Raw genomic sequence first — 17,162 nt, 5'->3', positions numbered from 1 at the left:
AAATGGATGCAAAGAGGACATGAAACATTCAATTTCAAGTTTATAACAAGAAAAATGTGAAGTTACAAGCTGCAAATTGAATGTTTCATGTCCTTTCTGCATCCATTTTTAGCTCATAACTTTACATTTTTCTTGTCCTAAACTTAAAGTTGAGCTGCAGGCGTCAGTGGGCTTCTTCTTCCTTCTCTCTTTCTCTCTCTCTTCCTCTCTTGCAGTGCAGCAGAGCTGAGCAGAGCAGAGTGGAGTTGAGGGGGTTGACCATTTGCCAGCAGCTGTTGCTCATTTCACAATGGTCCCGCCCATCCAGAGCCGAGGCTGGCAGTGCAGCAGCTCCACACTAGATGAGCAGCAGAGCTCCCAGCTCACTCACAGGAATATGTCTCCATTATGACCATCTGATCCACACAGCACAGAAGATCTGCTACCGGTGAGAGCACTTTTTATTCTCTCTCTTCTATCTGAGGAGCTTTTGTTTCACTTCACTGTGACTAGTCGTCTCTGAGAAGAAGGAAGAGACATTGAGTCATGGTTTGTCACAGTGTTTCTCTTCTTCCAGTCTGCTCTGACTCTCTTTCTCAGACAGGACATCTATTTAAAGTAGAAATCTCTCATATGTCCCGTCCTGATGTGTCCTGTTATGTGTGTTATCAGAGAGCAGAGTTTATCACTGGATCACTGCAACACATTCTTTCCATTCCCCCATTTATAGGCTGAGCCAGGAGTGCCAGTCTGGGACTCTGGGTCTCTCACATTGTCATCAGTTGCTCTTATTATTTGTGGATTTAAAAAAGCAGCTCAGGACTGGAGGGAAGTTTAGAGAGCAGATGTGTGAGCCCGGCCTCTGGCTGTGTTCATTACTCATACAAAGAGGTGAGAAGTGAAGAGGAGGGGGTGCTCAGAGTCTATGTTAATGTCTACAACTTCTGCCCACACAACACATCTTTGCAGCATTCAGTTGACCACAAAAGGCCACACGTTTCCGGTGAAATAAAGGCTGCTGCTTCCAGCAATTGTTGTCACACATCAACTGCAAATGACTTTCTGTTTTTTGTCACTTCAGTTAGCTTTGGGTAAGAAATGTTTCCTCTTCAGCTCCTCTCAGTCTGTGTGACTCTTCACTGTTATGTGCAGTTACAGAACAGTGAGAGCAGAGAGGACATAGAGATGAACATTGTGCACTTTGTGTCCGGGAGCACGAGGAAAGGTTTCATTAAAAAGGGATTATTTCTAGGGATGCACCGATCTCACTTTTAAAGTCCCGATACAGCTCAGATACCTGGGCTTTGGCCGATATCAATACGATACCAGTGTTGAATTAATAAGCTGTAAGCCTCACTGTGCGGAAGTCACTGTTCTTTTATGTGTAAGGCAACATCAGGCTTTACTTTAACATTGTTTTCTTAACTTTAGAAAACAAAATGTAACAAATAAATAATTTTTTTGTATTTAATTTATACAAATTTAATTTCTATTTATTATGAAAATAATAACTCTTCACCAGCAACTTGGTAAAAATCTTTAAAATTAATACAATTTTGTATTTATTATTAAAATAATAAATCGTACACCAGCAACTTGGAAAAAGATCTTTTAAAATTAATCAAATTTGTATTTATTATTAAAATGATAAATCACACACCAGCTACTTGGTAAAAAAATCTTTAAATTTAATAGAATTTGTATTTATTATTATTATTATAATAATAAATGGTACACCACTAACTTGGTTAAAAAATCTTTAAAATTAATAGAATCTTTATTTATTATTAAAATAATAAATTGTACACCAGCAACTTAGTAAAAAATCTTTAATATTAACAGGAATTACAAACCTTTTTAATGCAGCAAAAACCTGGTCAAAATTTAAACAGGAATTACAATTCCAGTATATAATGTAAATAGTATATAAACATAGAATTGAATTGAATAGATTAGATCCATTGTGACTGATACCTGATTCAGCTATTTGAGTCAGTATCGGCCCAATATCTGATCCGGTATCGGTATCAGTGCATCCCTAATTATTTCTGTTGAAAGATGAAGCCTTTGCTGTGGTTCCAGCTCTCTCTTTGTGTCTCCCTCCTCTGTAGTTGTGCTGAGAGAAGCCCAGAGTGGAGCCCAGATCCTATTGTGGGATAATTAAATCCCCGCCGTCACCGTCACCAAATAAACCCCTGACCCGGACAGCATCCTCTCCTCAGCCTCCGTCCTCCGCCTCCTCATGTTCCTCCGGGCGGAGAGGAGGGCAGGGCACGCACGCACAGCCCGCCGGCCGCCGCCACACGCTCCTTGACGGGGATGGCGTTCCAGAGGAGGCTGGTGCTCGGCGCGGTGACCGTCTTCTCGCTGCTGGGCGTCTACGTCCTGTGTTTGAACCTGGAGAGGTCTCTGTCCTGGCCCATGGTGCCACTGAGACATTTCCACGGCTTCACGCAGGGACCGAGCAGGTGAGTCAAGGACGAAGTACACCTGTACTGATTTAGTGGAGGTGACAGTCGGTGATGGTCAGGGCCGGCTCTAGACGCTCTAAGGTCAGGGGTCAACCCCCCAAAACCCTAACTCCAGCCACGTAAACCACAACAATCAGACATCACAATGGTTTTAAGACACAAATATATAATTGTATCTTCATTAATAACTCTATTTATTAGAATATAAATAATCAACTGGTCCCTGATGTTGATGTCAAAAAAAATGTTTCCTCAGTTTCACTACAGTTCACGAACAAGTGAGAAAGAGAGTTACAGGGCTGAAAAGTGTATTTCTTTCTCTATTTATTTATTTATTTGTTCATTTGTTACCTTAATGCAGAAAATGGGGAAGGGCGCCCACAGGCATTTATTTATTTATTTATTTATTTATTTATTTATTTATTTATTTACTTACTTACTTACTTACCTATTTATTTATTTATTTATTTATTTATTTATTTATTTATTTACTTACTTACTTACTTACTTACCTATTTATTTATTTATTTATTTATTTATTTACTTATTTTCTAGAGGGCGACCAGCGCCCCCCAGAAGGTGACGCCCTAGGCGACCGCCTATATGACCTATACCTTAAGGTCCTGACACACCAAGCTGACGGTCGGCTGTCGGTCTAGTTTGAGGACGTTTTATTTTTAAGTGAACTGTGTCAAACTTTTATTATTTTTATACATATTCCTTTAAAAAAAAACTGCATGACAGTGAACTGCATGACATGACAGTGAATCAGGAAGGTAATTAGGGAGTCTTTCTTATTTCACATTACTGGCCACGTTCAACACGTCGTGTGTTTCATCTGCTAAAGGAAATAATAACCACAAAACAAGCAGAAAGTGAAACTGTCTGCAGTGCAAAGAGGATACGCAGCGTCTGCTGAGACTTCAGAAACTACAAGTGACATGCCCACTTTATGATAATCACATGCAGGTTGGGTCAAGTCATATTAAACTGTCACACTGACACACTGACAGCTGTTGTTGCCTGTTGGGCTGCAGTTTGCCATGTTATGATCTGAGCATATTGTTTTATGCTAAATGCAGTACCTGTGAGGGTTTCTAGACAATATCTGTCATTGATTTGTGTTGTTAATTGATTTCCAATAATAAATATATACATACATTTGCATAAAGCAGCATATTTGTCCACTCCCATGTTGATAAGAGTGTTAAATACTTGACAAATCTCCTTTTTAAGGGACATTTAGAATGGATAAAAAATGTGCCATTAATCACGATTAACTATCGACAATCATGCGTTTAATCGTGATTAAATATTTTAATCGATTGACAGCCCTACTTCTTATCAATATATGTTCTTTGCTTTTACTTAATCCTGATTGGTGCAGGTGATATCATCTTTTCCTAACGGAGCCACTTAAAACCAGCGAAGGAGCTCAGAAAAAAAACACAAAAACATGTTTTATGGGATATAACCATAAAATTATCTGTTCATGTAGAACTCCGACACTCGTAGTGAGAAATCGTCATTATTTAATTTGAAATCAAATCAAAGCCAACACAAAAACACAACATGTTTCACTGTCATAGAACCGTGTTCATGTTGTTTAAATCGCCTCAATCATGGACCGATGAGGAGATCAGGCCGGTTTAGAATTGAGGTCAGATTCAGCAGTAAAATGGAGTTAAAGGGTTAAACTTTTAGATCATGAGTGGTATGAAAAGTTCCATGCGTTTTTTTTTTTTTGTAACCAGCACTTATTCCCCCTCTAGTTGTGTCATTGTGGTTTCAACAAAGGAGCCACACAGCGCTCCGGCTGCACTAATGAAAAAAGCCCCCGGAGTTACTGTTTCACTCGGAGGTGGTCTCTTACACGCGTATGTGAAATGTAAGCCTCGTTGTAACGGGCGGCGCTCCAGCTTTAAGAGCCAGCAGAACCCAGATAAAATGCCAGAGAGAAATGGCTGTTTCTCAAAGGTCTGTTTCAGACACTAAATGCTACGTTTGGGGCGCGTGGAGCTCGCTGGTCTCTCATTTTAAGAGCTGTTCTTTAATTTAAACTCCTGAAAAGAGGTTGTGAGTGTCCTCTTCACTTCCTGCTGTAGCTCCGTCTGCATGTAGGAGACCTCCGTGAAGCCGATTGCATTTAGAAAATAAAGATAGAGATGCAATATTCATATATATAATATAATATTATTTGTTCAAAATGTACCTTAAAGGGAGATTTGTCAACTATTTAATACTCTTAATCAACATGGGAGTGGACAAATATGCTGCTTTATGCAAATGTATGTATATATTTATTATTGGAAATCAATTAACAACACAAAAACTGCATGTGATTATCATAAAGTGGGCATGTCTGTAAAGGGGAGACTCGTGGGTACCCATAGAACCCATTTACATTCACTGATCTGGAGGTTAGAGGTCAAGGGACGCCTTTAAAAATGGCCATGCCAGTTTTTCCTCGTCAAAATTTAGTGTAAGTTTGGAGCGTTATTTAACCTCCTTCACGACAAGCTAGTATGACATGGTTGGTACCGATGGATTCATCAGGTTTACTAGTTTCATATGATACCAGTATCTTCACTCTAGCTTTAAAACTGAGTCCTCTACAATGACTAAAATATTGTGTTAATGCGTTTAAGAAATTAGTTATGATGGCATTAACTTTGACAGACCTAGTTTTAATATGTATTTTTTAGTTGAAAAAAATATAAAAAATTGAAACAATAGGCGGAAATAAACAGAAGAAATTGAATTATTATTTTTAATAATAGTGTTTAATCGATAGTATTTTTTCATCACAATAATTACCCCCCAAAAGAATGAAATAAAACCATTAACTCTTTATCTTTTATCCCTTAAAACATGGAATAACACAATCTGTACAAACCTCTCCTGTATATATAAAACCTATTCTCTAATATTCATCTTATATATATTCACTTAATCCCATATGCATATAGCTCATATATATATATATATATATGACCTCTGTGTGTATAGATATAAATATAACTCCACCTCTTTATAATACTCTTATACAACATGTTTTATACAATATTTCTCTTATTCATAAGAATATAACATAATCTATTCTTTGCACCTTAACTGCAATCTGTATATATGTATATGTCTATTTATATACAGCACATGTATCCTCATTTGTACATATTGGCTTAATCAGCACTTTACTAGTCTGGTTACATGCAAAACTGCATTTTGTTGTACTTGTACTACATGCAATGATAATACAGTTTAATGCCTTATTCATGAAGTAAATAAAGCTTTATTCAATAAATGAAAAACTAGGACACATGTTTTAAATTCATCTTCTTCTCTTCATCTCTACAAACTGGTTCCAGGTGACTTTATGAAACACAAACCGGCTGCGTTTCACCGACTTTCCTGCAGTTGATCTTTGATCTTTGTTGAACATTAACAAAGTTCCAGTTACTCTTTAATTCAGCGGTTTTTATTGCATTCGTGTTTCGTTAACTAACGGGGCCTTTATGAGGTTTACTTAGAGCCCAGTGACATCATCTGGTATGTCAGGTCAATAACAGAGAGTCAGTCAGGGTGAAAATAAGTGCCGTGGTGGTTGTTACCTGCTGCAGCCGTCCGTCCTGTCTCAGGATTTATCTCTATGAAGTATTTAACAAAATAAGCAACAACAACATCTTAACTCAAAGTCCACTTTCTAGCTTTTATGAGGAACCTTCAGCTGCTTCTCCTTCTTTGTTAACGTCCTCCCCCCATATACAAGTCCCATACTAACCAAGGTCATGTGATAAGCTATCTCCATGGCAACTAACAATCCATCTGCTGGAGAGAAGATGACCTCGAGAGCTCTGGACTCAAAACAGAGTACATGTCTGGACCGCGTACGATCAATCTGTGAATTTATGGTTAAATTGTTACACATATAGTCAGAGGTCATGTCTGTAATGCTAAATCCAGCGGGACACGAGGACACTAGGACACTAGGGGCAAAGATTATTAATGAATACTTGCCAAGTACACTTAAACTTTTCTGTATACTTGCTGGTATAAGCCAAGTACACTTAGACTTTTCTGTATACTTGTTGGTATAAACCAAGTACACTTAGACTTTTCTGTATACTTGTCGGTGTAAGCCAAGTACTCTTAGACTTTTCTGTATACTTGTCGGTGTAAGCCAAGTACACTTAGACTTTTCTGTATACCTGTCGGTATAAGCCAAGTACTCTTAGACTTTTCTGTATACTTGTCGGTGTAAGCCAAGTACTCTTAGACTTTTCTGTATACTTGTCGGTGTAAGCCAAGTACACTTAGACTTTTCTGTATACTTGTCGGTATAAGCCAAGTACTCTTAGACTTTTCTGTATACTTGTCGGTGTAAGCCAAGTACACTTAGACTTTTCTGTATACTTGTCGGTATAAGCCAAGTACTCTTAGACTTTTCTGTATACTTGTCGGTGTAAGCCAAGTACTCTTAGACTTTTCTGTATACTTGTCGGTGTAAGCCAAGTACACTTGGACTTTTCTGTATACTTGTCGGTATAAGCCAAGTACTCTTAGACTTTTCTGTATACTTGTCGGTGTAAGCCAAGTACTCTTAGACTTTTCTGTATACTTGTCGGTGTAAGCCAAGTACACTTAGACTTTTCTGTATACTTGTCGGTATAAGCCAAGTACTCTTAGACTTTTCTGTATACTTGTCGGTATAAGCCAAGTACACTTAGACTTTTCTGTATACTTGTTGGTATAAGCCAAGTACACTTAGACTTTTCTGTATACATGTACTTGTCGGAATAAACCAAATAGGCGACTACCGGACGCCAGTAAAACGTCCGCCTACAAAGTGCTGTATAAAAAGTAAAACTAAATTATATTCTACTGAAATGACCTGAGTTGAACGATAAAATATTATAAATATAATCAGCATTTTTCAGTCCAAAATGGCGGCCAGCGGCTGAGTTTCGTCTCTTTGCTTCTTTACTCTTTGACCATATAGAGTACAAGTCCCATACTCACTCAGGTCATGTGATAAGCTATCTCCATGGCAACTAACACTCTCCATCTGCTGGAGAGAGGAAGTTTGAAAGCTTTGGAAAAAAAACAACCTTGGAGTTAGTAGAGAAAACATTTAATGTCTCAGATATAATTCAGCCTCCGCCCTCGTCTTCATGACTGCAATACCCAGTTATGCAGTGTGAGTCATAAATCAACTTATTTTGCAAAATAAACTTCAGATCCTCCCATTTTCTCATAATGTGTTATTGTGTGGAACGTTATTAAATTAATTAAAGGGTTGGTTCACCCAAATTACACAATAAAACCCATTTACCCCTAGCAGTTCTTAGCCACAGACATGCTCTGTCAACAGTTAAATAAATCTTACTTTGGTTATTTTTATGTGCCTGTCATAATAAAATAAACCGAAAAACATATTATAAATTATAAAATAAGATAACAATATAAAAAAAATAAGATGACATAGAATACATAGCATAAAATGGAAATTAAAACCCAATTATTATTAATAATAATAATAATAATAATAGCAATAATATAATAATAGCAATATAATAATAATAGTATTAATAATAATAATAATAATAATAATATTATTAATCAGTTAATCATCTGTTCTTTTCTTTTTCTTTTCAGTGGTGGAGATTAGAATTTTTTAACACCAAAACTCAAAGTATTTAACCTTGAGTGAACTCTCTACTTGTAGGTCACTCCAGTCTTCTAAAGGGTGTAACCTCACTGTTGGTCTTATCTGTGTCGGCCAACAACCCAAAGTTTCCCCGGATAACACCCTCTCAGTGGTGTCGATTTTCTCATCGTACTCTCATCAACAACACAAATAAACTATACATAAACTATACTATACTTCAACTTTATTTTATTAAGTAAACTTAAGTATACTTTAAGTATATTCCCAAGTATACTTTATGTAATAAGTATACTAATATCAGTGTACTAGTAGTATACTTGTAAGTGTTCTACTTAAATACTTCTTGGGACTAAATTGGCCAAACCTTTTAGTTTATACGAGCATACTTTTAAGTATACTAAACTTTGAGTACACAACTAGTTTATATCCAAGTTGTATTTTGTACTGCAACTATAATATGAACTATACTACAAGTGAACTTGTAGGTATACAGTTAGTTTATATATTTTGTAGCCCATTTTTTTAGTTTATGAAAGTACACTTTAAAGTATACTCTCAGTAAACTACTAGTTTATTTAATAGTTTTTACTGCAAGTGTACCTGTAAGTTTTGTTAAGTGAACTTATAGTACCAAATATGCTAATACTTTTCTGTATACTTTTCAGTATAAGTCAGGTATACTTGGACTTTTCTGTATACTTGACAAGTACACTTATACTTTTCTGTATACTTTTCAGTATAAGCCAGGTATACTTGGACTTTTCTGTATACTTGACAAGTACACTTATACTTTTCTGTATACTTGTTGGTATAAGCCAAGTACTCTTAGACTTTTCTGTATACTTGCCAAGTACACACAGACTTTTCTGTATACTTGTTGGTAGAAGCCAAGGACACTGTTTGTCACTGTTTGTCTCTGATAAGTACATAAAAAGTAATCTGAATGTATACTCTCTTATTTTAAGTTTAAAAGAAGTATACTGTACTAACAGCACACTTGAATAAACTTCTTGTTAGTAAGGGGAGAGAGACAGAGGAGGAGAGGAGGGGGTTGTTCAGATGATTTATTTCCAGCAGCGACCTGCCGGGCTCACCGCCAAATCTTGTTTCTGTCCTCCACAGCGGCTCACGAGACTCCGTGGAGCCTCTTGACCGACAGAGCGACGGGGACGGGTGGCCCCGTCCGGCCCCTGAGTCCACCTTTCACCCAGAGCCTTCCTCTGGAGCAGCTCTGCATCAACACACCACACAGGCTCCCACTTTAAAGACTCAACCACCCACAGCCGATGAACACAAACCAGCAGCAGCAGCAGCCGAGAACAAGGCCCCGGATGTCTCAAAGTCCAGTTCTAGGTCTGATGGCGTGGATAAAACCAGGACCAGGACCAGTACCAAAGGCCCCAAGCTGAACCGCCAGCAGCCCACGCAGGCAGCCGGACCAACAGAGCCTCCCTTCATCGGAGACACTTACATGAGCGAAGACATCCCACCACAAACAGTGAGTTTGCTTGTATAGTCAAGCCCCGACAGTATGTGTCCACTGTTTATATGATTATAGCAGCTTTCATTCTGACTTCATAGTTTTTATTTTGTTTAATTAGATTTGATTTCTGTCCTGTTCCTGCGTCAAATTGCTGTTGTTTTGGATACTACAGTACCAGCAATGTGTTTCTGATAGGGCTCTCAAGGTTCAACTTAAAAAAACTTTATTACGTTCCTCATATACATACAGGTAGTTGACCTCTGCATTTAACCCATCCTGAGCATTTTAGCGGCTGTAAAGCGCCCGGGGGAACTACTTTAGGTTCAGTGTCTCTCTCAAGGACGCTACGACATGTAGACAGTAGGAACCGGGGATCCAACCGCTGACCTTCTGGTTAAAGGACGACCACGCCTTAGGTTGTAGCGGGCTCAGTTTTAAAGCTAGAGTGAAGCTACTGGCATCCAATGAAATTAGATGGTGTCTGATACCGACGCACAAGTCTCCCCCTTTAGCTCTGTCAGATACAAACCGGCCATATTTGAAGCTGAAGTAGGCGAGGTTGGGAAACTGCTGCTGACCAGCGTTAATACCGGAGCGCTTCCAGTGAACTAAACCTGCACAGATCAGAGCTGCAGACTTGAGACTTGGATTTGAGTCAGATTTACGTCACTAAAATTGGAACTTCAGACTCATGTTTTGACCTGGTAAAAACAATAACAAACAGTGACAGGCTAAGCCTTGCATAGCACACAGGTTATATATTTAATTACTAAGCCTGTGCATGAAAAAATATTACTCACGCACAACTGTGAAACCTGGCGATATGTCATATTTTTCTTTTTGTCAACAAATCCCATAAAACGACTAAAAACCCAAACATTTAACCTACTAAAAGGTATTGTGTAAAAACCTAAGGAACCTCATCTAAACCTAATGAATCCATTGGTTCCAACCATGTCATACTAGCTTGTTGGGAAGGAGGCTAAATAACCCATTTTCATTCACATATCTGGAGGTCAGAGGTCAAAGGACCCCTTTCAAAAGGGCCATAACAGTTTTTCCTCGCCAAAATTTAGCGCAACTTTGGAGCGTTATTTAGTCTCTTTACCAACAACCCAGCATGACATGCTTGGTACCAGTGGATTCATTAGGTTTTATAGTTTTATATGATACCAGTATCTTCACTGTACATTAACCTGTTACAGCCTCTGAAAGACAATAGTTAATAGTTTTTGGACAACAATGGAGGTGCCACATGATCATCTGTGTTGCATCACAACTTCAGATTCTTCTGGTTTCCATCAGATGCTGTCATAGGGCGGCTGCCACAGCTGCACTGGGTGGGACTGTGTTTCCAGTAAACGCTTCATAGAAAATAAAGCCACGGCTCCGTTTTCTCCATCTCCCACCCTGAATGTGTCATCGTCAGCGCCGAATCTCTTTTGTTGAGCTGTCAGTTGGTCCACTGAAGGATGAGAAAACACACACAGGATAAAATGAAAAAGCATTGGGAGCGAGAGAGTTCTGTAAGAGTTTAGCACAGTAATGCATCAACATGATGTGAGTTTCCTGCCATGCACACACTGTGCTTTTGTACAATACAGCTGTTAAAGGAACAATGTGTAACATTTATAATAATATAATATTCATAACTATGTTAGGCTTGGTAAAAACTATCAACTCCGTTAAGCTGCAGTTTAGGCTTTGAGCTGTTACATAAGAGGAGAGTGAACCCAGGTTGAACCGATGATCAGACAACCAGGGGCAGATAACTCCGTTAACCAGATAAAGTAGTGCCGTTGATGCGTTTGCATGTGAGTGTATGCTTCCTTGTCTGCTTGAATGTGGTTTTATATTGGATGTAAATGTCGTAATGAATACATCTGTCGGTGGATGAAAGCTCTCGTTGTAAGCGTAGTTCTTTAGCAGACCTGTAATTCCTCGATAATTGCCTCCAGTGAGAGTCTGGAGGTTAATCTCCAGGTTGTGCAACCTGCCAAGTGGAGCTCAAGCTGATGGCTTTGTGATGATCACATGGGACATAAATATACAGAGGACCTAGTATGCTCATATTCAGGTGCATACTTGTATTTTGGGTTTCTACTAGAACACGTTTTCATGCTTTATTGTTCACAGTGGATGTGCTGCAACTTCTCTTTTCACCCTCTGTCCGAGAAAAGCAAAAAAGCATGATAAGTTCCCTTTAATACTTCCTTAGTGTGGTTTGATTACAACGATAACTGTGTTACCTGCCTCCCTCAGGACTGCCCAGACAATATCCGAAGTCGGGTCACAAAAACAGGATTTGTCGACGGATTTCTGAAGCACATTCCAGTCCTGCAGTGGGCCGAAGACGTCACTCGTGAACAGCACCAGCGCCTGAGCCGGTACCCAGGAGCACACGGCTGGGGAGGGATCGATTACAAGAGTGAGTTTTTGTTCTATTTTTTCCTCATATTTATATTTATTTATTTATTTATTTATTTTCCTTTTTTGTTTTTACATTTTTTTAAATTATTTTATTTTATTTGTTTTTTGTAATTTTTTTCATTTTCATTGTTTTATTTATTTATTTTTTATTAGCAGTTTATCAAAATTCCAAAACCCACACAGTGAAACTGGGACCTGGACCACTTATGGTACATGTCCACAGCCTCCGTACTTTCCACGCTTCCCATTCACTGTCTATGTAAGCAGCCGTGCAATGCATTCTGGTAGCGTGGCATTTGTCACGCTACCAGAATGCATTGCCCGGCTGGACGCAGCCTGTGGACACGTACCGTTAGAATCCGATGGCAGTTACTCACTTTGTAATGCTCTAAATTGGTTATTGATTAGAATATTCTTGTGTCTGGATGTGCATCAAAAGAGTTTTTCATTTAACATTAAGTGGAGAACACATGACCTTCTTTTAGGTCGTGCCTTCATGTGTTTTTGTACTGACAGTATAACTCAAAATGAATTCATAATAGTCACCAAAGGTCGTCTGAAGTTGATACTGTACTCTCTGTTTGCATTCCAAATACATCCTGACAGAAAGTATTTAGGATGATCTGATTGAGGTCATGTGGGCCTCATCACGGTTGCTAATCGTGCAGAGATAATTGCAGCTTCCTGTCTGTGTGCCCACACAGGAAGCCCCGGGGGGTTTTCTGTCTTTCAGACTAATCACAAATAACTGAATCTGTGGGCGGATGCTATTACATAGTCACACACAGAAGAAAAAAAAACAGTGGTTCAGCAACTAAATGATTTTCCTCATGATTTAAGGATTTCTGTTTTTCTGTGTCAACAGCGTTGGTGGAAACTCTGTCCGTCCTCAACTCTTCCGCTAACTGGCGGCTGTTGGACGACTGGAAGGATCGCAGCAATGGATCCAAGTGTATCCGCTGTGCTGTGATCGGGAACGGTGGGATACTGAAAGATTCAAAGAAAGGGAAGGAGATCGACGGTCATCACTACGTCTTCAGGTACTCACTGACTCTGACCTCGTCAAGTCATCCTACGTAAAGAGCTTCAAGTCCAGTCAATTTCATTTATGTGGCCCAATAACACAAATCAAAATTTTTGCCTGAATGGGCTTTGAACTCATTATTTGGGGCACTCATACTGGCACATTACCAAAACCAGTTGGTGTGTCTTTAAATAGTTAAATTCTGACGAAAATATGATGGATTAAAGGATAATAAACAGGACAGATTATGTGCAGGATGTTAATGTTGTTCTCTCATTATGTTTGTGTGTTTTCATCTGTGATCTTCAGGACCAACGGGGCGATCATTAAAGGCTTTGAGCAGGACGTGGGGTCTCGGACCACCCACTACACCTTCTCCACCAACACACTGATGAACTCCATGAGGAGCTACGCCGGCCTCGGGTACACAGGACCCCCTCTGTCTAAAGTGAGGACCAAAGTCTTTCCTCCATAAGATACTAAACTTGTAACAGAACCGGGTTTGAGTCACCACCTCACACTCTGCTGCTCTCCAACAGGAAACGCGATACGTTTTTCTGCCGGATCACGACCGTGATTACCTGCTGATGAAGGCTGCAGCGACACACACTCGGGTGGAGAGAGGACATGAGCAGGCCAAAGAGTAAGCATCGCATACAGACTGTCATAACCATGATAAATATCATGTCATGGTCTGTTGCTCTTTATTTGTTCAACTAGAAAATCCATACAAACTTTAAACACTCCATAGTCCTTTGTAAATAAAGGCCAGGTCCATCTGCAGTCTGTCTGACGTCGGTTACCAAAGTAAGCTAATGAATGAGGTTATGAATAATGAACGCTGGCACTAGCTGAGTCAACGTTAGCTGTGACTTACCGTCAAACCTCAGCCAGTTTTTCTCCACACTAACTGGCAGCTTGATCGCTGATGACACACAGATACCAACATTGTCATACCATTGGTTCACGAGCCTTGTTAGAAGTGGGAACCAAGCGTCTGATATCTTCCACAGAGATAAACAAAACATTCATTTTGGACCTGCCAACATTTCTTAAATGATTAAATAACAATGTGAAAAATCTCAACAACCATTGGATGCGTTGACATGAAATTAGGTTCATTCATGTTCCCCTGGATTGGTACAGATACAAACAGAGCAGCTGTGCTGTGTGAGACAGCAGGTTAGTGGTTAGTGCTGTTGCTTCACACACAGAACAGTTCAAACCTCACTGTGGCACGCGGTCTTATCTCTACCACTTCAATATTCACACCCCATCAAGTGTCGCAACCCTTGTGGCTTTCTAGAGAAAGCAGCCTCCATGCTAACCATAGCATGTACAGTAAGCATTTACATTCAGATTGAATGTGTCATTGCACAGCACATGGCAATGATTTATTATCCAACCGTATTTTCTGATAAACTTTTAACCCTCTGAGACCCACAATAGACCCGTTTCTGTCTCTTTCAGGGGAGTCCAGGGGATTTTTAAGGGGAGATAGCAGGTCAACAGTAGACGTCACATAGAAGTGGTGTACATCATCTGAAAGCTGAGAACCTGAAGATTAATTTGAGATGCAGCTCAGAACTGTGTGTCAAATTGTTCTAGTCATAAATCAGAAATAAACATGAATTATAAGTTGTTGCAGCAATTTTGTGTTGATAACATTCATTAGAGATTTGGTGCTAAATTTAACCATTTTTTACCACTGAAGAATTGATAAAAAAATTATCAATAATCACTCCAAAATACCACATACACCAAGACCTTGAGGAACACCATAGAAAAAGCCATGCTGTGATTTGGGATCAAAAACTTTTGACATTTTGGAGATTTCTGCAATAATTGCATTTTTCGGGTGATTGGATGGCGAGCACTTCTGTTATGTAAACTGCTCAGAAAACCCCCTTATGGTCAATCTAGCTAGAAAAAGACATCCATCCTCTGAATGCTCTAGGTCTCTAGTTTGTGGCTGTAAAGTTTCATGAGGCTGTGATTACCCTAGAGGTCACCACAGGTCATTTTATACAGTGACATCAAGTTTCCAAAAATGGTCTCACTACAATGAAATGTCTCCTATGGGGACTAACATCATCCCACATGAATACAGTTGAGCTCATTTACATACACCATTTTAGAATAGGCGAAAATAACACATTTGTACTGCATGCAAAAGACTTTATTTTGTAGTAATGTTATATTTTTATCCCACAGTCCATCCAAGTACTTTGGAGAGGACGTGTCAACAGAAAAGCTGAAGATGTACCACCCGGATTTCATCCGTTACCTCAGAAACAGGTGAGTTGAATTCTCCACAGAGCAGCGAACAGACTGAGAGCAGAGATCACATTTCAAATAGTTGGAAATGAGATTAAAAGAGAAGCGAAGGCTGAAACCGGAGTGAGCTGCTGTGGGAAGTTCCCACACAGTGACAGAGGAGGAAAAGAGGAGCGTATCAGGGTGTTCCTGTAACTACGCTCACTGTTGATTCTCCCAAATAAAGAAAAATAATTCTCTATGAATCTTAATTTTAAGCATCAGAGTATTAAAGGTCCCATATCGTGCTCATTTTCAGGTTCATACTTGTATTTTGTGTTTCTACTAGAACATGTTTACATGCTGTAATGTTAAAAAAAACCTTTATTTTCCTCATACTATCTGCTTGAATATACCTGTATTCACCCTCTGTCTGAAATGCTCCGTTTTAGTGCATTTCAATGGAATTGCAACGGAATTGCGTTGCTAGGCAACAGCTTGGGTCCATGTTTACTTCCTGTCAGCTGATGTTATTCATATCCACTGCAACAGGAAATAAACTGGGACCCATTTAGAATGTTTACGTTTAAAACTTTAAAATTGTATATTTGTGACATCACAAATGGACAGAAATCCTGACGGCTTGTTTCAAAAGCTCAGTTTCTGAATACGGGCTGTGTGTGTTTCTCTGTGGATTAAGTGTTTCGATACTTTCACAGTATTTATATAGAACTTAAACCTGCTTAATAATATAAAAGACATGAAAATGTCACTTTTTACAATATGGGACCTTTAAATCACATTATTTAGTAATTATTGTTTTATGTCAATATGGGTAATAACACTGGGTATATATATTTATCAAGCAAAGCACTGCAAATTTTAGCATAAATCCAAAATTTCATTGCTGAGACTTAAAGATGTTTAACCTATTGTAACCTAACCTGTTGTGTTGTCTGACTTTCTTCTTTTTTTGTTTCAGATTCCTTCGTTCTAATGCTCTGAAAACCAAATATAAGGACATTTACCGTCCGTCAACAGGTGCTGTGATGCTGCTGGCTGCGCTGCACACCTGCGACCAGGTGGGATTCATCATTTCTGTTTTGCAGTATAACTGTCATTGAGCTGTTAGTTTACTGCGGTACAAGGCTGTACTTGTCTGATAGCATGAGAATGTTTTGACTCGTAGCAGTTGGCCTTGTAAACACATGTCGGCTACCTCTGATGTAGCCTTGATTATGCAGCTCTGTGCACAGCATGAATTTATCCTGAACTGTGTCTCATCAGATTTTCTCGAATCCAATGTCACCACTGTCTAAACCTGTTTTTCAAACTTGTGTGGTGGGAATGGAAATGAGATCAAGTCAAAACATGACAGTTTAGATGACATGCTGTGTTTTAATCCTGACTGTAGCTTCTCTGTTTCTTTCTTTGATGAAGGTGAGTGCGTACGGCTTCATGACCCCAGACTACAGGAAGTACTCCGACCACTACTACGACAGCATCTACCACCAAGTCGGCTTCTTCATCAACCACGACCTGCGTATGGAAATGACGCTGTGGCAGCAGCTGCACCAGGCCGGCCTTGTACAACTCTACATGCGCGATTGAATTCAGGTCGACCAGAAATCACGTCGTCATCCTGCACACGAGTCGCCAGCATGGTGACAGGAAGTCCAAAGATGGACAACCTTCCTTGCCTGGCTGGTCGTCGTGACTCTGAACCGAGCAAAACTAAAAAAAAGTAGCAGAAGTTTTCTTTTTATGAAGGATTCTGATTCTGTGATGGTTCAGCATGGAGATTTAGTTTTATTTTTTGTTTTAGTATTTGTTCTAATTTTAAAAAATCTA

At 39.2% G+C, this 17,162-nt stretch overlaps 1 protein-coding gene across 1 annotated transcript; it reads left to right on the top strand.

Moving 5' to 3' along the window:
* Window positions 1-261: 261 nt before the first annotated feature.
* On the top strand, window positions 262-17,151 carry st6galnac (ST6 (alpha-N-acetyl-neuraminyl-2,3-beta-galactosyl-1,3)-N-acetylgalactosaminide alpha-2,6-sialyltransferase). The gene is made up of 10 exons (XM_037754176.1): window positions 262-427; window positions 2,091-2,447; window positions 9,241-9,616; window positions 11,864-12,029; window positions 12,897-13,071; window positions 13,365-13,503; window positions 13,595-13,698; window positions 15,270-15,353; window positions 16,294-16,393; window positions 16,752-17,151. Exons 2-10 carry the CDS (start codon window positions 2,299-2,301, stop codon window positions 16,920-16,922), a joined length of 1,464 nt encoding a protein of 487 aa, XP_037610104.1. The 5' UTR covers window positions 262-427; window positions 2,091-2,298; the 3' UTR covers window positions 16,923-17,151.
* The last annotated feature ends 11 nt before the right edge of the window (window positions 17,152-17,162 follow it).

This window comes from Sebastes umbrosus, chromosome 20 (genome assembly GCF_015220745.1).
Source record: "Sebastes umbrosus isolate fSebUmb1 chromosome 20, fSebUmb1.pri, whole genome shotgun sequence".
In the NCBI taxonomy this organism is placed as follows: Eukaryota; Metazoa; Chordata; class Actinopteri; order Perciformes; family Sebastidae; genus Sebastes; species Sebastes umbrosus.
The sequence above is the reverse complement of the archived record's forward strand: the minus strand, read 5'-3'. Positions and strand labels throughout refer to the sequence as shown.